The sequence below is a fragment of the Papio anubis genome, chromosome 19 (assembly GCF_008728515.1).
Source record: "Papio anubis isolate 15944 chromosome 19, Panubis1.0, whole genome shotgun sequence".
Taxonomy (NCBI): domain Eukaryota; kingdom Metazoa; phylum Chordata; class Mammalia; order Primates; family Cercopithecidae; genus Papio; species Papio anubis.
The window spans coordinates 27,618,980-27,641,834 of NC_044994.1; the positions used below are offsets into that span (position 1 = coordinate 27,618,980).

General features: G+C 38.6%; 1 protein-coding gene across 1 annotated transcript in view; it reads left to right on the forward strand.

Moving 5' to 3' along the window:
• GALNT1 (polypeptide N-acetylgalactosaminyltransferase 1) overlaps positions 1-22,855 on the forward strand; it is an 82,072-nt gene that overhangs the window by 11,185 nt on the left and 48,032 nt on the right. The window contains exons 2-3 of the mRNA XM_003914303.5: positions 11,693-11,929; positions 21,052-21,226. Coding sequence (XP_003914352.2) covers positions 11,791-11,929; positions 21,052-21,226 — 314 coding nt within the window. The 5' untranslated portion in view covers positions 11,693-11,790. The remainder of the gene's footprint in view (positions 1-11,692; positions 11,930-21,051; positions 21,227-22,855) is intronic.

Below are 22,855 nucleotides of genomic sequence, written 5' to 3' on the forward strand. Positions count from 1 at the left end.
AACACTAGAGTTAAGTGGTTGCAACAGACATTGCATGGCTCAAAAAGCCTAAAATCTTTATCATCTGGCCCTTTGCAGAAAAACTGACCTCTTCTCTAAATAAATAGTCTTGCACGTACGTACTAGTAAACATGTTCAGGAATGGTCATAGCAGTATTGCTTGTAATAATGGAAACCTAGAAAGAACCCAAATGTCCGTTAAGAGTAGAGTAGAGAAATATGGTTTGCTAAGCCAGTGGAATACTATTCAGTAGTGAAATGGAATTGGATGCATGAATGGATCCAAGCATACGGGTGAATCTCAGAAACAGTGTTAGAAAAAAGCAAGTCAGGTTTTTCCACTTATAAGCAGTTCAGAAACAGTGAAGTATAAACAAGGGATTGTTAAAGATACTCGTGAGGTTAAATTATCAGGACAAGGAAGGACCGTAAGTTAAGAATAGGGATTGCCTTTGAAGAGTTGGGGAAAGGTGGGATTTGAGAGGGAATTTTAAAAGTCATGTTCTTATTATTAACCTAGGTGCTGGTGATGTGTGTTGTATTGTGATCATTTATTTCTGTGACACATTTTATATGTCCTCTTTTGATATTTTATAAGTTTTTGTGATCTGGGGCATTAAAAAGTATCTTTTCAAATAGTATAGTCTGTCTCATAATATATAATTATGACCCACAGAGGGGAAGCTCATCAGCAGACTAGAAGCTGCTTTTTACCTATAGCCCCCTCTTCCCTGGTTCCCCAAGCATTCTGGTTGTATCAGGAACCCAGTTCAGATTTTCTTAAGCAGAAAAGGGAACTAATAGGAGGATTCCTTGGTGGGTCACCGAAGCCAAGGAAGAGTCAGGGACTTGGTCACTCTCAGGGCGCTTGGCCTCGTTCTTTTTAGCTGCAAGTGGCCTTCTGCACGTCGGGGGCAGTGTGACTGAGTGCAGTCCTAGAGCACAGCCTTCCAGGTCTGCAACTCAAGAGGCCAAGGAGTCAGGTCCTGTGGTTAGCCTGGCTAGGTCATTTAACTATACTGTGGCCAGACAACTGGATCTGTTACCAGAAGAAACCCTTGAAGGAGGGGAGGAGAGGTTAAGGGTCAGAATCATGAGCCAGGGAGCCACCTTTGTTTGTAACTGTTACATATGTATTAAGTGTAAAGCAATATGTGTGGCATTTTGTCACACCTTTGTGTGGATATTAGGGCTGTTTTGCCATTAACACTAAGATGCCGTGATGTTGCCTAAGACATGACACTGAGACATGGCTGAGGTGGGAAGAGGGGTTAGAAATGTCTGTTGAGCGTATTACCTGTTAAAAATCAAAATACAGCATGATCAGCTCTCCTACCACTTTACAGTCACACCCGTCTCCTTCCCTTCTTCCCATAAGGACATTTAAGGCATTAAGTACTTGAGTTTAAATAGATGTTACAAACTTGGTTTAAAACATAACATGTATCTGGCCAGGCACGGTGGCTCACGCCTGTAATCCCAGCGCTTTGGGAGGCTGAGGTGGGCGGATCACGAGGTCAGATTGAGACTATCCTGGCTAACACAGTGAAACCCAGTCTCTACTAAAAATAACAAAAAATTAGCCGGGCGTGTTGGTGGGCGCCTGTAGTCCTAACTACTCGGGAGGCTGAGGCAGGAGAATGGCGTGAACCCGGGAGGCGGAGCTTGCAGTGAGCTGAGATCACGCCACTGCACTCCAGCCTGGGCGACAGAGTGAGACTTCGTCTCAAAAAAAAAAAAAAAAAAACGTAAAACATAAAACAAATCTACTATTCTGAATGATTGGAAGGGCATTTAACCCACTGATGTTTAATTGAGATGCAAATTTGTAGGTAGTTTGTATCTTCTGCTTTTCTGTTTGCCAGGTTCTTTGCTTTGAACATACATTACTTTACAAACAGGAAAAATATAAACTTTTAAAGGTATTGCTGGAAGTCAGTTTATCGTCTTAAAAACTAACATTGCACTCAAGACACTAAACACTGTATTCCCTAAATTGAAACATTTGAGCCAATATATTTAGTAGGAGTTTATTTACATCATGACTACCCAAAATGATAAGCTTGTTCTTCTGACCTCTAAACTTGAGATAACACCTGGGAAATAACTACAGAAAGAGAATATCCAGGTTTTAATGAAATTTTGTCGACATCAATCTGGGCAGGAATTTTGGATTGTTTTTTTTTGCTAATTTTTGTTAAATGCTTACGTTGAATAAGAAGATTCTAAGACCTGAAAATTGGTTCTCCTTTTTCTTTGTCTAGTGAATGAGGCTTCTCAGTGCTAAATTTTGATCAGTAATCACTTGACAACTCAAAAACTGTGGCAGAAGTGTTGGCCTGAACACTTTATAGGAAGCTGGGAATATAAATTGAAGCCTACGGGACTGGAGCCATACTCACTTTGGCTAGTAGGGTTAGGCCAGAATAGCTGCTACTTGGTTTTGACAATTTCGGCTTCAGTTGTCTTTCCACAGATTCACTTTTTTATTGCTATAAGGTAGGATCCAAGTTTATTTTTTTAGTTATATGGAAAGCCACTTGTCCCTGCATCAATTTTCTTTGTAGTAGCATGTTTTTAGTTTTCTTTTTTTTTTTTTTTTGAGACGGAGTCTCGCTCTGTCGCCCAGGCTGGAGTGCAGTGGCCGGATCTCAGCTCACTGCAAGCTCCGCCTCCCGGGTTCACGCCATTCTCCTGCCTCAGCCTCCTGAGTAGCTGGGACTACAGGCGCCCGCCACCTCGCCCGGCTAGTTTTTTGTCTTTTTAGTAGAGACGAGGTTTCACCGTGTTAGCCAGGATGGTCTCGATCTCCTGACCTCGTGATCCACCCGTCTCGGCCTCCCAAAGTGCAGGGATTACAGGCTTGAGCCACCGCGCCCGGCCATCTTTTTAGTTTTCACACTTGTATGAATTTGTCTTGGGGTACCATATGGTTTTAAGTACTTCTGCTTTATAATTAAATCTAGTCCAGGCCAGGTGCAGTGACTCACACCAGTAATCCCAGCATTTGGGAGGCCGAGGCGGGCGTATCACTTCAGGTGAGGCGTTCGAGACCAGCCTGGTCAACATGGTGAAACTTCGTCTCTACTAAAAATACAAAAAGAGCTGGGCATTGTGGCATACGCCTGTAAACCCAGCTACTTGGGAGGCTAAGGCAGGATAATTGCTTGAACCCAAGAGGCAAAGGTTGCAGTGAGCCAGGATCCCACCACCGCACTCCAGCCTGGGTGACAAAGCAAGACTCTGTCTCAAAATAGATAAATAAGTAAATGAACAAATAAATAAATAAATCTACTCCCCAGAGCCTCATTTGGGTTTTGATCAGAATTATATTGAATTTATAGATTAATTTTGGGAAGAACCTGGTATTCATTTTCTCATCTATTTATTAGTTAGTTGTTCTTTTGTATCCTTCAATAAAGCTCCACAGTTTTCTTCACCTGTTGTACCTATTGGGTTTTTATAGCTATTTCGAATGTGGTTGTTTTGTTTTGTTTTGTTTTGAGATGGAGTCTCGCTCTGTTGCCCAGGTTGGAGTGCAGTGGCGCAGTCTCAACTCACTGCAAGCTCTGCCTCCCGGGTTCACGCCATCCTCCTGCCTCAGCCTCCCGAGTAGCTAGGACTACAGGTGCCCGCCACCATGCCCAGCTAATTTTTTATATTTTTAGTGGAGACGGGGTTTCACTGTATTGGCCAGGATGGTCTCGATCTCCTGATCTCGTGATCCCCCTGCCTCGGCCTCCCAAAGTGCTGGGATTACAGGCGTGAGCCACCATGCCCAGCCAATTTATTTTATATATTCTAGTTAGTTATTACTACCATATAGGAGCATGACTGATGTTATATGTTCATCTGTATTCATCTGTCTTGATGAAATCAATAATTAGCTCTAATGGTTTATCTATTGATTTCTTAAATAATTTCTATGTAGAAATCGTACCATCTGCAGATGATAATTTTGGCTTTTTTCCCCCTAAGCCTTATTTCACTTTCTTGTCTGTTGCTTGGACCTTTAGTATGATGTCAAACTGAAGTGAGGATACATAACTTGCCTTGTTTTAACTGAAGCTCCATCATTAAATATGATGTTTATTGTAGATTAAAGAATTCCCTGTCTAGTTCTAGTTTGCTGTTGAAGTTTTCTGTTGCTGAGTAATGAACTACCTAAAAGTTTAATGGCTTTAAGCAATGAAGTTATCTCATATTTTCTTTGGATCAGGAATGGAAGAGCAGTATGTTAGTGCATTTTTACAGTGCTGTGAAGAACTACCTGAGACTGGATAATTTATGAAGAAAAGAGGTTTAATTGACTCACAGTTCCACAGGCTTACCAGGAAGCATGACTAGGAGGCCTCAGGAAACTTACAATCATGGCAGAAGGTGAAGGGGAAGCAAGCATGTCTTACCGTGGGGGAGCAGGAGAAAGAAAGAGATGGGGGAAGTCCCACACACTTGTAAACCCTCAGATCTCCTAAGAACTCACTCATTATCACAAGAACAGCAAGGGGAAAATCTGCCCCCATGATCCAGTTACCTCCCTCCAGGTCCCTTCGCCAACACTGGGGATTACAATTCAACATGAGATTTAGGTGGGGACACAGAGCCAAACTATATCAAGCAGCTTAGCAGGATATTGGCTCAGGATCTTTCATGAGGTTGTACTCAAGCTGTCAGCTGGAGCTGCTGTCATCTGAAGGCTTGCCTGGGGCTGCTTTAAAAGGGGTCCCACTTGCCTGCCTGGCAGCATAATGTTGGTTGTAAGCAGGAGGCTTCAGTTTCTTACTATGTGGACCTCTCCATGGGAATGCTTAAGCATCCTTCTGACATGGCACTGTCTTTCCCCAGAGTGTGATCAGAGAGAGAGCTAGGGGAGGCCATAGAGTGTTTAATGACTCAGTCTTCACTTCCATCATATTCTGTTGGTTAGAATCAAGTCACTAGTAGTCCAGCCCACACTCTAGGAGGAAATTAAATGACACAAAAACTATTTTGTGTGTTTCTTTTAGTCTGTTTGCCCTCACAGAGTAGCATAAGTCAAGCGCTTCTGTCTGAAAATCTTTACCTCAGGCCTCTCCTTTGAGTCCCCGAGTGTGTATCCAAGCAGCCATGGTGGCATCTCTCATTGAAGGTTCAAAGGCAGCTCATACTCAACATGTCCAAGATCACACTTCCCATCTTCTCCCCTCCAAAAATTGGTCCTTTTTCACTGGTCCCCATTTCCATGATTGACACCATTCTCTATCCAGTTGTACAAGCTAGGATTGAGTTTGTCCCGTCATATCTCTTGAATCTTCCCACTTTTATCATCTCCAGCTTCATCTCACATCACAGTTTCCTTTTCTTTTTCTTCAGTTCACTAGCTTTTCAGTGTTGGGCTCCTTTCTGCTATAGAGCCTTTACTATTCACTGCCTATAATGCTTATTTTCCCTCAAACCATGTCTTTCTGAGGGAAGCCTTTTTGACAAAATCAAATCTATTATAGATGTGTGTAGAGCTGTGTACCTTCTTTCAAAGCAGTTATCACAATTAGAATTTCACATTTATATGATTGATTAATGTCTGCTTCCCTGGAGCCAACTCTGAACTTCATAAGATCAGGGAGTGTGTGCATTTTGTTCACCCTTGTATTCCCTGCATTTGACACATTCCCTACATTTACTGTTTGGGTGATTGAATGAGTTAATAAGTGAATGAATACATTGTTAGATTATAGTTCTGTTTGAGAAATAGAGCAAATAAAATATAAAAATAATAAAATAATCTGGACTCTATTGTGTTAGAGGATAACACTTGTCTTTTTAAGTCTTTTAGTTTTCTTGGCAGAAACTTTAGCTGTTAGTTAAATGAATAGATTTGTTGAAGGGTCTCATATGTAATACTTCTGTCTGGTTAGTATGATGTAAAACTAGTGATCCTGGCTCTGGGTGACTGGGAGAATGCTGTATTCTCAGGAGAGAGGAGTAAAGCATGGATCCAAGAGAATTAAGTTTTGTTTTCTTAGAAAGTTACTATCGAGCTGAGATTATCTCAAAATTTCTGCAGAGCTTTGGTTAGAAATATGAGGGGTAGGAGAAAATCATTTGGCCCTAGAAAATACTGATTAATCTTCGGGAAAATTTGGCATATGATATTAAGAACAGGATCAGGGTTGGGCGTGGTGATGCATGCCTATAATCCCAGCACTTTGGGAGGCCGAGGCGGGTGGATCACTTGAGACTAGGAATTCCAGAGCAGCCTGGGTAACAAAGTGAGAACCTGTCTCTTACTAAAATAAGAAGAAGAAGAAAAGGAAGGAAGGAAAAAAGGAAGGGAGGGAGGAAAGAAAAGAAGAGAAAGAAAAGAAAGAAGAAGAAAAGAATTGGATCAGAAGTTTACTGATATGCAAATGGGCCCTGACTTAAGATTTTTTGTCTTCACAAGAGTGTAAAACCATCAGAATTTATAGGTAATGTATGGTATTCAGTAAATTGCATAAGATATTCAATACTTTATTGTAAAATTAGCTTTGTGTTAGATGATTTTGCACAACTATAGGCTAATGCAAGTGTTGTAAGCACATTTAAGGTAGGCTAGGCTAAGCTATAATGTTCTGTTGGTTAGTTGTATTAAAGGCATTTTCGACTTTTGACTTAAAATGTTTTCAACTTATGATGGGTTTATTGGTACATAACCCCATCATAAGTCAGGAAGCATCTGAAATTAATCACTATACTTTGATATTAACTCTACTTTTATAACTTTAAAAATAAGTAGTTAAATGCATTTCAAATGGAAGGTTTTAACTTACTGTGGTTGGAACAAAATAAACAACTTTAAGTTACTTCCAAAATGAATTCTGGTATGCATCTTTTGAGAAAACATAAAACAGTTTCTCTCTTTGTAAAACTGGCATTATTTCTTTGAGATATCCTCTCCCCCATGTTTGTTTATTTTTAAGTTGATTGAGATTGAATTTATATACGGTAAAATTCTTTTTAGGTTCAGTTTTATAAGTTTGCACAGTGGACACAGTTGTATGATTGCCACCCCAAGGAAGTTATGGAATGTTTTCATTGCCACAAATTCATTTATGGGCAATCCCCTATTCCTTTTTCAGCCCTTGGCAGCCACTGTTCTGATTTATTGCTGGTTGCTGGGTGGTGTTTCATTGTGTAAATATAGTGCAATTTGTTTATCCATTCATCAGATGATGGACATTTGGATTGTTTCCAGATATTGATGATTATAAGTAAGCTGCTATAAAGATTTGCATACAGGGCTTTGTGTGGATATATTTTCCTTTCTTCTGAGTGAACACGAATGGGATTACAGATTCTTATGGGGAGAAACTCAACTGTTTTTCAGAGAGCCTGTACCATTTTGCATTCCCACTGGCACTGTATTAGAGTTCCAGTTGCTCCAATTCCTTTCCAGCACGTGTTATTTTTCTTTCTTCTTTTAGCTCTTTTCATCAGTTCATAGTGGTGTTTCATTGTGGTTATAATTTAATGTTGAACTTCTTTTCATGTTCTCATTTGCCATCTGAAAAAAGTGTTTGGCTTTTTTGGTAAAGTGACAATTCAGACCTTTTGCCCATTTTGTTGGATTGTTTGTTTTCTTATTGTGTTCTGACAAATTTTTTATATATTCTGGATACAAGTCATCTATTAGATATGTAATTTATAAATATTTCTCTCAAATTTGTGACTTTATTTTCTTTCAAAGAAAAATTGGAATTTTTAACTTAATCAATAAAAGTATATCACCTGAGCGTAAACAGATATTTTCTTAATGGTGTCTTTTGAAGATTAATTAGGAAGTCCAGTTTTGTTTTTTTTTTTAATGGTTTGTGCTTTTTTGTTCTATCTAGGGAATCTTTGCCTAAGCCAAGGTCTCAAAAGGTTTTTATTCTATGTTCTATTCCAGATCTAGTTCAAAAATTTGAGTTAATATATATATGTGGTATAGGATATGGGCCAATATTTGTGGGGTTTTTTGTATATGGATATCTAATTGTTCTGGGACCATTGAAATAACTATTAACAATGGACTGTATATGTGTGGGTCTTTTGTAGAGAGCAGGGCTTGGCTTAGTGCTAAGGTTAGCACTCACTGGTGCACTGTTGTCACCAACAATGTTGTTTGTTGTGACAGACAGTGCTTTGGCTGTGCCAAAGATTCCCAGATGATGTTGTCAGTCTTCTCCTCTTGGAAGAGTGGGAAATTGCTCAGGTGAAGGCAACACCAGCAGTCTCTGAAAAATGTGGGACGTTCATTCTTCAAACTTCTTTTGTTTCCTGAACCTTATTAAAGGTCTCTGGGCCAAATGTAAAATTCCTTTTCAGGGCCTCCTAGATTATGGCTCATCTTTTTGAACAAGGAGGTCATGTTAATATCAGTTATTAATGGCTATCATGGACCTAAAAATATGATTTATGACTTAACAATGCATTCATAATTTTGCATCATAACTTTTTATAAAGAAACTGCCCCCATCCCTTTACCTTGAAGAAAAAAACTTCAAAATGTAATTTTAAAAGTCTGATTTTGTAATATATTAATTTTTTCTAGTGATGAAAAATACTGTACCAAAAATATAAAATTGGCCTTGAATTTCTTGGATCAAATAATGAAGTCTGAAGACATTTTTAGTATATTACTTTGGGGTTTGACGTCCTATCATCTCTTAAAGGGCGGAAATTTGTTGTTGGACAGTTCAGCTCTGACTTTTCTCCCCACCTGCTGATTTGTTCTGCGACTGAGCTTTGTGTGCCTTTTGGAACAAGGACTTGGTTTTCTTTGTATCCTTCATTTCAAGGACAGTGAAGGACACACAAAAGTTGCTTAGTAAGTGGAGAATAAGGAATAACTTTACAATAATGGTGGCAATAAAGGTAGCAATTCTTTCCTTAAATACAGTGTACTAGCTTTCATTAAACAAATTGAAATAATAATTATTTAATTATATATGAAAACTAGAATCTTACCTGCAGTGCGTCATGCAAATTAACAATCTTTTAAACAACTCTTTAGAAAGAAAAATTATCTGCCATATTTAAATAAATGTTTTTTCATTCTTTTACATCTTATATATTTGGCAACATACTTGGAACTTTATCTTCAATTTTCTAAAGACATAAGTAGCTTTATTTTTTTTTCTTGAACATAAACAATAGAGTAAAAAAAATTCAAGTTCCTTACATGTTATTTGCTCTTCACCAGATTTCTTCCTGATACAGTTATGCTGTTTTAAATGAATCTCAAAGAAACATCTCTTGTGCCGTTTTGTCTTTTTCTTTCCTTCTTCATTTAGAAGATGTTTTCTAAGAGTTTTCTCTGAAGCTTGTAGAGCTGAGCAAGCCTTCTATGACCTTATTCTCTTGCGGGGAACAGTAATAGAAACCGCAAATTACCAGTGGCTTCGTCCTAAGAGCCAAACCCTGTGGACATTCTTTCTTTGTTATCTCAGCCTCATAGAGGGTCTAACATGGCTTGTCCATACTCCTTCCTTCCTCTGACTTCTCATGTCTCTCTCAGAGGGGTCTGTCTTCTGCAGTATGTGGAAAGTGATGGGTTTCCTGGAGTTTCAGCCCCTTTTTTTCTCTGCCTTCTTCGTTGGCCACCTCGTCCCCTCTGCCGACCCCGGCTGCTGCTTATGTATGTATGTTTAACAAACCTGCCTTTTCACATCAGACTCAGTTACTCCCCTGACTGCCTGTTGACACCTCGACTTGAGGCCCCTCACATTCAGTGTGAACTAACTCAACTCTTGATTTAGTCCGTATTTCCTTTCATTATTGTATTACCATCATCCATCTAGCTAGTTATCTTGGCCTTAAATCTGGGAATCCTTTTTTTGCCTCTCCTTTATCTTCCTTTCTCCTCATACCCCATGTAGAATGTGCCAGACACCCCTCTTCTCCCAAACACTTCCCCTTCACTGCACTTCACCTTCAATCTTAAAAGCTAATTGTGCACCCTTGCAAAACTTAAGTAGAAGTAGATGAAAAGTTATATTTACATTTAACTATTCTGCAGGCATTTTTTAAAAATAGGATTTTAGAGACCATAAAACCACATTTGAAATTCAGATATTGCACCAGCAATCAGGCTGCTTTGCCAGTGATCAAAAGAGGCAGCTTTTCATATGAAATAACACAAAATATAAATGTATGTATATAGTTTATCTGGTGAGAACTGTTGTTCCTTGACATTGTACACTCTAATGCTTTAGGTTCTCCCCTCACCTCAGTTACCATAGTTATCAGTAGTTGCTCACTACAGGTGACCCAGTATCAGGTATTGAGTAAGCATGATTTTCAGGTAAGAACATGACAGTAGCATCCTTGTTTTCATCTTGCAGTCGGGGAGTATTGGTTTGGTGAAAGGAGGAATATGGCAAGTGATCAAAGTCCCTAGAGAGATGAGCATAAATAATGACTTTACATTTATAAGTATCACTTAGTGTTTTCTCAGGTTACTCTCTAGCAACCTTGTGAAGTAGGCAAGAACTGCTGTATGTATTTCTTGGATAAACTACAGGCCTGCCCTGAATTGTTCACGTAAGTGCATCTCTGATGGCCACCATGGAACTTGTTGCATAAAGTTGTCCTTGTAAGAAGCTGCTACCTTGCCCACACTCTGGTCCATCCAGGGCGTCTGCATTTGTAGCTTTCAGCATGGACACAGTGCGAACTCTTGTTTCCTCACTCCACTTCGTAGGAATGCACTTGGTTTATATTTCCCCTGGTCTTCAGTGACACAGGCTTTGAGCCTCAGAGTCAGCTGCTGAGCGGGAGATTCTCTACCTCTCTAGATCTCTCAGGCTGCTTCAGCATGCTCCAGGATGAATTCCTTATGCTTAAGACGCCTATGCTCAAACTATCCCAAATGACTTTTCAAAATTGTTAACAGTTCCTCTAGTCATTTTCTCATCATGGTATAGCATGATAAAGGGAGATAGCAGGGTGGGAAATGGAAACTAAAAACAGGGAAGTGTATAAAATTGTCAGAGCCAAGACTAAATGTCAGATCTTATGACATATACTTTTCTTTCCCATTTTACTTTCCACGAATCTGTTTCCTGAATGATTGGTGACTGTTGCAGTTTTAGATTGAGATTCAGTGTAAAAGAGGAATGAGAGTTAGCTTGGGAAGCTACTGTAGTGCAGGCTCCAAGGAGAACTCTTATTAATTCTTGAGCCTGGGTACTGAATGCGGACAGTTGAAATGCACTTGGAATCACTAGTTGCCTAATCCCCTATGGTAATTAATAGCTTAACTTTTGCCTTAACACATAATGTAGCAATTGAGTAGAAAGGTAGTTAAGACCCAGGTGTTTGATGAGTGTGAAATAGTAGCTCACTGTTGTTTTAATTTGCATTTCCTAATTGTAGGGAATTGAGCACTTTTCTACGTGTTTGTTGGCTGTTAGTTTTCCGTTCTGCAAAGTACCTGTTTATATCATTTACCTGTTTTCCTATTGGATTGTTGTATATTGATTTGTAGGAATTATTTATGTAGTCCTGATACTCTTTATATATTTTATAAGCATTTTTCCAAGTCTGATTTTCAAACATAGTCTTCATAGTGAAATTTCTTATTCTTAAATTAATAATTTATAGTATTTAATGTTTATAATATTAAATTAATTTTATAATTCACTTTTGAGGTTCTGAATTTTTAAGTTAATCTTTTTTCCTTTCTTTATAGGGTATGAATGTGATTTCTGATGAAACTGGATTGGAATAATTTTCATCTTTGTATATTTATATATATATTTTTAAATTTTGCATTTGACTTAAAGTGCCATGAGAAAATTTGCATACTGCAAGGTGGTCCTAGCCACCTCCTTGATTTGGGTACTCTTGGATATGTTCCTGCTGCTTTACTTCAGTGAATGCAACAAATGTGATGAAAAAAAGGAGAGAGGACTTCCTGCTGGGGATGGTAAGTGACATTTTATAATACGGCTGTTTTAATCAGTATATCACTGGTTTTTACTCACTAATTTGGGTAATATAAAATTTTAACTTTTTTAGATTAACAGATGTCCCTGACTTCCTGTAGGAGATACGATGATCATATTGATAGTTCTCAAATGGGTTCATCCAACACTTAAAAGCATTAAAGTATCGTGTATAGAATTGCTAAATTCGACTTTTGTGTTCAATATTCAGTGTAGTTAATTTCTTACAAGTTACTTTATGTTACTTAATAATGTGGGTATCTCATAGTTGGGCATATCAAAGTTTTACAGAAGATTAGTCTAATGCTGAGTGGAGCATTAAAATTGCATTATAAGGTATCAAAAGAGATTACTCCAGCCCTCCCATCTCAGTCCTAAGGGGAAGAAGTTCTTATAGATAGATGTGATCTGGAGAGGTTTTTGTTGTTGTTGTTAATGTTGTAGATAGCTCCAGTTAGTACTTCTAGGGAGAACTTTTAAAAAGATTGGGTGATAGACTAGAGGCTGGAGTGAGATCATTGCAATATCTAGTATGGAAAGGAAAGAAAATATACAAATATAAAGGAGGGAGGGATTAGGTAGTACTGATATTTTTGTCAGAAGACTTTGGAAAATTCAGTTTTAAACTCCTTTTATTCAACAAACAAATTCTTTTTTTTTTTTTTTTTTCATTTTTAACCATAATGAAAATGACTGCATTGCAGGAGTCAGTAATGCAGTTGTTGTGGGCTCTGAACTCTGTGATTAGTTATAGAATACATGGCTGTACAGCAGTTCTACTATTTTTAGAAATTATATACAAATAATTACTCTTTCAACATGTTTTAAGCATATAGCCACATTTAAATTTTTTGCACTTTTATAATGAGAAGGGCCTTTGATCCCCCAAAACTTACAATAGAAAAAAATATTAATTTGTATTGTTAACTGTACCAACTTAACTGTAATTGTTATATGTGGGCTTACATAACTGGTTCTATTTATATCTTCCTGGGAAATCTGCCTAAAATTAGGCTCAGTTGCTAGCACTGAATTCCAGTAATGCCTAGGCTAATTCTTAACTTAAATTTTCACTTTTTTGAAAGGTTTTAATACATTTTTCATCCAAAGTCAGCCTGTTAGTTTGTATACTTACTTTATAGCTCTGCTGTTTAGTATCTGTTGGGTGACAAAATGTTGCCTCCTTAACTGTTGCTAGAGCTGTACTCATGCCGTCTATATTTTTTTTTTTTTTTTTTTTTTTGAGACGGAGTCTCACTGTGTCTCCCAGGCTGGAGTGCAGTGGCGCGATCTCGGCTCACTGCAAGCTCCGCCCCCCGGGTTCACGCCATTCTCCCGCCTCAGCCTCCCAAGTAGCTGGGACTACAGGCGCCCGCTACCGCGCCCGGCTAGTTTTTTTTTTTTTTTTTTTTTAGTAGAGACGGGGTTTCACCATGTTAGCCAGGATAGTCTCGATCTCCTGACCTTGTGATCCACCCGCCTCGGCCTCCCAAAGTGCTGGGATTACAGGCTTGAGCCACCGCGCCCGGCCTGCCGTCTATATTTAAATCAAAGAACAGGTATTACCATTCATCAGTCAGAAACTTGAGTATTCTTTTCCCAAACAGAATGGAATAAATTTCCCCTCACCCTACCTTAATTCATTGCTATTTATAATAAACTCCTGGTGTTCTATCTTAAATGTAAAGACTTGACAGTGAGAAAGAATAGGCTCTGTAGCATGTGAAGATTCACTTGAATGTTTTTTTGACTTTTATATGTGCTGGGCAAGTTACTAGGTTTTGTTGATACACAGTTGAACAAAAAAATAAGACAAAATTCCTCCCTTCAGGGAACTCACAGTCTAATGGAAGAGAAATAACAATAGTAAATACCAGTATACTAAATATCACTTTAGGAATATGCACAAGAGTAGAAAGGAAAGAATGCCTTGGGGTGTCTGAGAAGCTGCAGTAAGGAAGTATGTTCCAGCTGAGTATCAGCTTGAGCAGGTGTTTGTTAGGTCTGTTGGGAGAGGGGAAGACCTTCCAAGCAAAGGAAAGAAGGATGTGCAAGATTAGCAAGTGAGAACAGAGTTGATAGGAGAACAAGAGCACAGGATGAAGCTTGGGAGATGGCAGAGGCCATGTCACACAAGGCCTTTTATGGCATTGTAGGGATTTTGGACTTCATCTGTAGACAGCGGCATGGTGCTGAAGCATTTTAAACAAGGGAGTAAGGCCTGATTGGACCTGGACTTCTGGAAGAATGCTTTAGTGGTCATGTGACTGATGGACTGGAAGAGAACGAGGCAGGTAGCAGATACCAGTCTGAGACTGTTGTGAGAATTTGGAAAAGAGCTTGGAACAGACACTAAAATGACATTGGAGACGGAGAGGAAATGAATATATATGAAAAGTATTTAAGTAGTGGAATTTACATAACCTGGGGAGCCATTGAATATAGGGAATAAGAGAAAGAGAAAAGTCTAAGGTGGCTTTCATGTCTCCATGGTTGGAAGAATTGATGTTCCTCAGAAGAGGAGCAGCTTTGATAAAAAGGTGGATGCATGAAGTTGAATTTGGAATTTTTTTTTTCATTTTTCTTATTTATTTATTTATGAATGAGATGGAGTGTCGCTCTGTCACCAAGGCTGGAGTGCAGTGGCACAATCTTGGCCCACTGCAACATCTGCCTCCTGGATTCAAGCAATTCTCCTGCCTCAGCCTCTTGAGTAGCTTGGGTTACAGGCGCATGCCACCACACCCAGCTAATTTTTGTATTTTTAGCAGAGACGGGGTTTCACCATGTTGGCCAGGCTGTTCTCGAACTCCTGACCTCAGGTGATCCACCTGCCTCGGCCTCCCAAAGGGCTGGGATTACAGGTATGAACAACTGCACCCAACCTCAGTTTGGAATATATAACTTTGAGGAACTGGTAGAGATGTTCTGCAGTAGAGGATGGTCAAGATGGAGAAAACAGATGGGAATTTAAGCCTTGTCTATACATGAGGCTGTGCACGGTATGTGTAGAGTTGGAAGACACAGACTCCCTGTTGGAGAGCCCCTCCTAGAGGGTCACTGAAGGAAGAGAAGGCTTCCCAAGAAGTCGGAGTAGAATGAAAAGCCCCAAGGAGTAGGTCATAGAAGCCCAGTCAAGGGTGGTGTTTGCTCAGAGATTTTACCTGAGATAAAGTGTTTCTGATAGGTTTGGTATAGGGCTTCTCGTGACCCTAGCAAGTGTCATTTCAGGGATGGTAACTGTGGAAGTCAGTGGATTCTGGATTCGATATACCAGAGAAACAGTAGGGATATGGCTGTTCTTTAGGAAGCTTCAGCATGAAGGGAAGCGTGTAGTATACAGTAGTTATAAGAGAGAAATGGAGCCGAAGTTGGTTTTCTATGTATTTATTATTATTTGTATATGTTCAGGAAGAGGTTTAAACTATAGGGGAAAGGAGGGATACTTGAAAGAACAAATTCTCAGCAGATGAGACAGTGTGGTATCAGAATCGTGAAAAGGATTCTCCTCAAAGAGCATTCACAGATTATTATAATTTTGACAACCACTAGTGGCGTAAGTTTCAAAGAAAAAGACTGGGTTTTGTACAGAAGTACAAGCTAAAGGAGCAATAATCTGAAAGTAGCAATGTAGAGGTATGAGATGGCATCATTGCCTCTGGAGGAAAGGAGAATGAATCATTCTCCCAGAAACAGTTGGTTAATGGACTCTGGAGGAGAGCTAGACTTCAGTTAAGTCTGAAGATGGAGCCTGTGTGTTGTGGAGACCAGACAGTGGAGAGGCTTTACAACAGCCTGGGGGTGTCAGGGTGTTCAGGGCACAGACTGAGAAGGACGTCCCAGTGTGAGAGAAGGGCTGAGCAGCCGGAGGGAAAGTACATAGCTAAGGGGAGATAATCTTTGAGGTCCATGGTAGTCTTAAGGGGAGAAATGATTAGGGGAAGAGCACAGTTGATGCTAATAAGCAACAGTTTGAAAAATCTGCTTTGATGTGAAGTTTCAGTGCAACAGGTGCTGAGAGGTCCTAAGTCTTCAGAGCCCAGAAGTTATTAAGGTTCTGCTAGTGAAAAATTGCTGTGGTGAATTTGAAGAGATGTTTACTAAAGAGGATCAGGGAGAGGGGATGGGTAATGGCACCAAGGATGCCAACTTTCTAGTGGAATTAACATGTGCATGACCTCAGAGTTTCCCTCTTTTTTTTTTTTTTTTTTTTAAGACGGAGTCTTACTCTGTCACCCAGGCTGGAGTGTGATGGCACGATCTCGGCTCACTGCAACCTCTGCCTCCTGGGTTCAAGCGATTCTCCTGCCCCAGTCTCCCGAGTTGCTGGGATTACAGGCAACCGCCACCACGCCCAGCTAATTTTTGTATTTTTAGTAGAGTCGTGGTTTCACCATGTTGGCCAGGCTGGTCTTGAACTCCTGACCTCAGTTGATCTGCCTGCTTCGGCCTCCCAAAGTGCTGGGATTACAGGTGTGAGCCACCATGCCTGGCATCGAAGTCTCTCTTGATAGAACACATAGGGCCTCCTGGATCTTTGTTTTGAAACAACCAAAACAAAACAACAACAAAAAGCACTGAGCATTGTAACACTCCAGAGTGACTGTTTCAATATTGGAAGCACCTAATTTCTGAATGTTCTACTTTACAGCTCTGATTTCGGTGAAATTTAGCAAATTCTACTCTCTCTGGTGTGAAAAAAAGTTTCCTAGGTTTGAATAGAATGGATTGATTTCATTGTGATAGTACTGAAGGCTTCCTGTAACGTTGTTGTTGATATGCTGTACTTAAAGAGTTTTCTAAGATTCTTCTATTTACCTGTTACTTGCCTGCTTCAAGGAATAGTGGGCCAGACTTTGGTGATTCCAGAGGGGTTTGTTTTTTTCTGAGTAGTTCTCTTATAGGTCTATACTTGTATTTTATACCTAAGGCTATCTGAAAATAGCAGAGTTCTCCTGCTGCTAGAGTTAGATTGGGCTCCCTTGAAAGAATATGAGTGGTGGGGATTATGGCCTAGGAATATTTTTACTACTCTTCTGCTTACCAGAATTAGCTCATTTATCCACTTTATGGATTTGGGTGTTATATAGAGTGTTCAGTGTTTTTAAAGATGCAGTTTCAAGTAGTGATTGATTCTTCCTGTCAGTACTGCATTTTTAGATCATTAAAATATTAATTATTTAACTTTTCATGTACTTATGCTGAAATTATTTCAACTGTTGAACATTAGGAAGCCTTGGAGAACATGGTTTATAGAAAAAACTTCCAATGGTTAAAAACTTTAAAATATTACTAGTAAAGGCTATAATAATTTCATAACAAATTTTTAAGTGTTGATATTTATATATGCAGCACAGGTAAATTGAACATGAAATTGGAAATTGACAAGGATGTTGAAGTAGCAGAAAGTTACCAGTGAAAGTTATAGATGATATTTTGATGTTTAAAAAATCAGTGTGCTGCATTTTATTGCATCTTACGTACCTTTGTTTATAGAATATTCTGTATACCACTGTAAAAGTGATAACATTCTAGTTACCATTGTGAGCCACATTCCAATTTCAGAGATGTTAAAATGTAGGAGGAAACATTTTGAAATAGTGAAATATAGTGCATAAAGACAGTAAAGATGTTAATTGTATAGTAAGATCAGAAAATAGTTTGGGAAAAATGATTTTAGCCTTTTATTAGTATATTTACCCCCCAAAAAGAAGTCATATAACTTTATACCTCTTTACTTTCATGAGAGAAACACACATAAGAAATTTGAAAAATACCTTAAAGTGTATTCAAAGGCATGCCAGTGGTTTATGTATGTTAATCTTATTTGGAGACTTTCAGAGTGAACCTCTGGTTTTCTTGGTAAATACCTTTTCTAAATCATGATACTTATCTACAGTGTCATGTAAATAAAACTTAACTGAAGTATATAATAAAATATGTTTGTTCTCACATAATACTTTGGAATGACACCTTTGCCCCTCCCTTGTCAAAGTGATTCGATTCTTAGAAATGAGCTGCATGTAGAATTTTATGCAAAGATATTTTATTTAGTTCATGAAATGACATCCAAACTCATTTCAGTTTCTTTCTAATAAAATTTTCACAGAACTAACTTTTAATATACATAGAAGACTGGCAGTAGAGTACATGGAAACTTAATGCTTACCATCTTTTTAGTTGCTTTCTAATACTGTAAATGCATTAATAATAGCATATATTCACTAACCACATGCATTTCATCCAAACTCATTTGCCAAGAAAATTCGTTTAATGACAAATTTAATTCTGTAGGATATTGTAATTTCTTATTAATAATTAGAGTATTGTGGATTCTCTAAGTCATGCAGTAGACATATAACTTTTGATTAATGGTAATTTTAAATGTGGCTCTGAAACTTCATATGTAACAGTAGGTTAGAGTACATAATGCAGGTACTGTGTTAGATTTTCAGATTATTAATAAATATCAGGTGATGAAATGTGCAAAATATTTCATCAGCAGGATTGTATATGCTGTACATTTTTGCCTGATCCTTTAAGATCACAAGACCGACTTTAAGTTTCTGGTTATATAGTTTCATATGTAATAAGCAATTAAGTTTATGTTTTGTAGTATTTATAGTAATAATTTCTCCAGTCGTCCTTAATGCCCCTCCTCCACCTTGAAAATTCTCAAACAGAAACAAAAGTAGAGAGAATAGAAAATTATGGCTGGGCACGGTGGCTCACACCTGTAATCCCAGCCCTTTGGGAGGCGAGGTGGGTGGATCACCTGAGGTCAGGAGTTCAAGACCAGTCTGGCCAACATGGTGGAAACCCATTTCTACTGAAAATACAAAAATTAGCCAGATATGGTGGTGCACGTATGTAATCCCACCTACTGGAGAGGCTGAGACAGGAGGATCACTTGAATCTGAGAGGCAAAGGTTGCAGTGAGCCAGGATTGTACCACTGCACTCTAGTCTGGGTGACAGAGTGAGACTCTGTCTCAAAAAACAAACAAACAAAATTTAAACTCTCATAGATCCATCATCTGGCCTCAAGAGTTGTCAACTCATGGCTAGTTTTGTGGCATGGATACCTCTTTCTCTTTGTCTCCCTCCGACCTGTTTTGTTGTTGAAGAAGAAATTGAGGTATTTCTCATTTCCAGTTTCCTGCAGTCTGGATTTGCATCCCTTTAATGGTGCATGCCATGTGCCTTTGCCTCACATATTTCCTGTGAATTAGGTCTAGAGGCTTCATCAGGTTGAGGATCTTTTTCCCCCTAGTAAAAACACAGATGGTATATATATACATTAATACTCTTCATTTAAAAATTGAGCAGCATGAAAACGTTTCTGTTTTCATTTTTCTGTAACGCATTATTTTGTACTAACATAGGGCATGGGTAACAGAAGGATATTTATAATCAGGGCCACTAGATGTCTCCCACCTACTCTTTATGTTTTCTGTGCCATCCACAAAAGATCTTTGTCACCTTCAGACCTCTGCTGGTTCCTTTTGACCCCTGATATACCAGTCCCAAAATCTGTTGGTTGTTCTTTACTTTCGGAGGAGACTGGCAAGTAGAAATGACTACACGAGTTTTACAATTTATGATTTTTAAAGCTTTAAAGGCTTATTTTGTATGGAGCATTACACTTCTGTATTTGTATTATAGTTTTTACTACACTTGTTGATGATTTTTGTCATTGAGAATTTTAAAAAATTCTACCAACCATTATATTTAAGGAGCTTACTTACTGGGCAAATATTAGGCAGGACTTGTTTTTAAAAACTTGTTTTTACTTGAGTTTCCTTTAATTTTTAAAGTGATTTGTTCCTCATAAAAACACAGTTTATCCTGAGAACAGGGGAAAACTAATGCACACTTTTTTCATCATCATTCTCTGAAATCTGTTTTTAAATTCTGGACATGGTTGAGGACACAATGAATAGTTTCACATCCTGCAGCTCTGGTATTGGTTGGTGGCTTTGTACCACTGGCTGAAACAATCACCTAAAGTCAACTTTACTAGCTAGTCCTGTTCTTGCACAGATGAAGCCTGACTGAAGAGAGATGGCTTTTCTGCGCCTTGATGCCACTATTTTTGTTTAGAAATGTTTTGAGGATGCCTAAAAAAACATTCTACAAGAGAATAAAACTTTAGATTTTAAAATAAGTAATGCATAAAATGTATTTTCATCCCGTTTTTGGCCCCACCCCATTCTTTAGCCATCCCTTTTAGATGAGAAGTTTTTAACATAGCACCTTCCAAATTTAATGTATCCCAGAACCTGTTTTTCTTGGATATTTATTAACATCTCAAAAGCATATAATAAGGAACAAAGCTTGGGAAGTGCTCATCAGGCACATTGCTCTTTTTATGTCTATATCAAGAGATAACATTACTTTTGATGAGAATACTTGTTCTAATGAGATAGGTTTGACAATCATTATAATGAGAGATAGTAATTGGTTAGAGACATAAGAACCCTGGATGAAATAATGTGATCGTCAAGAGTAGTAAATAACCACTACAGAGAGATTCAGAAAAGCTACAGGCAAGAGAAGCCATTTTAGTTGGGCATGGGAAGGCAAATAGGAATTTGGTGTTGCAGCGATGGAAGTGGGAACGGGATGTGAGCAAAGGCATGGAAGCAGGAAAATGTGAGACACGTTGGAAGGAAGGCAGTGGGTGGCTGTTTGACCAGAAGATGAAGTACTGTGGGGTGGGAGAAGAAGGCCTAGCAGGTGATAGGTTTGGAAAATTAGGTTCAATTCCACATTACAGAGGTTGGACTCTAGGAGGCCATAGGAATAACAGTGAAGTCTGCACTTTAGGGAAGTCATTGTGGGAGTAGCTTTTGAGATGGGAGCCAACACCATGCAGTGACTCAGGTGAGTGGGGCAAGGTGAGGAAGTCTTGAATCAGGACACTGGTGTGGAGGTGGAAGACAAGACAGCCCCTTGGAAGGGTTAACAGCCTTGGAGAGGGTGGGCCCAGAAAGGGGTCTGGTTGTTGAGGGCACAGTTCAAACACAAATGTTATTAAATAGAATCATGAATCAATCAATTGCTATGAAATTAATGTTAGTTAAGTTTCCTCCTATTCTTAGTTCTAGAGCCAGTACAAAAGCCTCATGAAGGTCCTGGAGAAATGGGGAAACCAGTCGTCATTCCTAAAGAGGATCAAGAAAAGATGAAAGAGATGTTTAAAATCAATCAGTTCAATTTAATGGCAAGTGAGATGATTGCACTCAACAGATCTTTACCAGATGTTAGGTTAGAAGGGTAAGTACCTATTGTGGTCCTGATAGTATGTGAATGAAAAGTATGTTCTGAATTTTCAGTAAATTGCATTTGAGTGCTGATTGTTCTTAAGGCAAATGTTATATCACTATGTTACTACGTACCCCACTTAGAAAATAATTAAATGCTGATAGAAATAATATCTGAAGCTTCTACTGATTATTAGCACTATGTATTTCAGGCATTGGAAGATAATTATTTATCTTAATGGATTAGTAGGGGATTTTAAACTTTATTATTACCAAAATACTCACATACTCAACTTTTTACAAAAGATTTAAGTTGTATGTAACTTGAAACAGTGAAAAAAACAGTCATAAGTGCACAGTTCACTGAATTTTTGCTATGTATACACCTGTGTAACCATCAGCCAAATCAAGACATAGAATGATCCCATCACCCTTGAAAATCTCCTTATGTTTTTTGTAGTCAGTACTTCCATCCCCAGAGGCAGCCATTATATTGACCTCTCTAAACATAGAGTAGTTTTGTCTCTTTTTGAACTTTTTGTAATGGATCCACACCATTTTTTGTGCCTTTAAAATTCATATTGTTGCATATATCAGAAGTTTATTCTTTTCTACTGTAGTATAGTGATTTGTAATATGAATATGCCATCGTTTATTTATACATTGATAGACCTTTGGATTATTTCTACTTTTTGACCACTATAAATAAAACTGTTGTGACATTCTTATTCATGTCTTTTGGAGGACTTAAGTGCCTGTTACTGTTTGCTATATACTAGAGAAAGGAATAGATTATGCATTTATATAGCATTAGCATGTGTTACCAGACATTTTCCCAAAATATTTATACCAATTTACACTCCTATCCGCAATATACAAATTAGATGTCTAGTTGTGCCATAAGAAGAAGGTAATACAAGGTACTAGAGTACAATAGGCCGAGTTAAAAGCAAGCAAACTACAGAAAATAGGTAGAGTAAGTGAACATATACATTCTGTGCTGAGGCCCCCTGCACTCCTTGCTCCCATTGATGCTGGCAGCCAAGGTTGCCTCCTCCAGAGAAGAGACTGGAAGATCTTTCTCATCAGAATTGGATAGCCCTAGAGAGAAGGGTAAGTACCTAGTGTGGTCCTGAGAGTATGTGAATGAAAAGTATGTTCATTCCAAGAAATCGCATTTTAGTGCTGATTGACTTGGGAAAGTTTCCAACTTAATGGCACAGCCTGATCACCCTTATGGAAATGCATAGTCAGTGAGTCCTACTCACGTGTTTAGGCCTCACATTCAGCCTCTTGGTCTTGCATTCTTAGTAACAAATAGATAAGCAAAGAATACTAGACATCTCAGGAAGCCCTCAACAAACAGAAAAAAGCAACTTTGAGGGAAGAAAAACTATTAAGGTAGAACACGTTAAGAGAAATAACTAATAACCTCAACAAAATAGAGAATATAGTACAACCATAAAATAAGAATAGGATACTATTCAAAAGATACACTGAGAGAACCAGAAAGAGCTTTTGAAAATGAAAAAATAGGCCGGGCGCGGTGGCTCAAGCCTGTAATCCCAGCACTTTGGGAGGCCGAGACGGGCGAATCACAAGGTCAGGAGATCGAGACCATCCTGGCTAACCCGGTGAAACC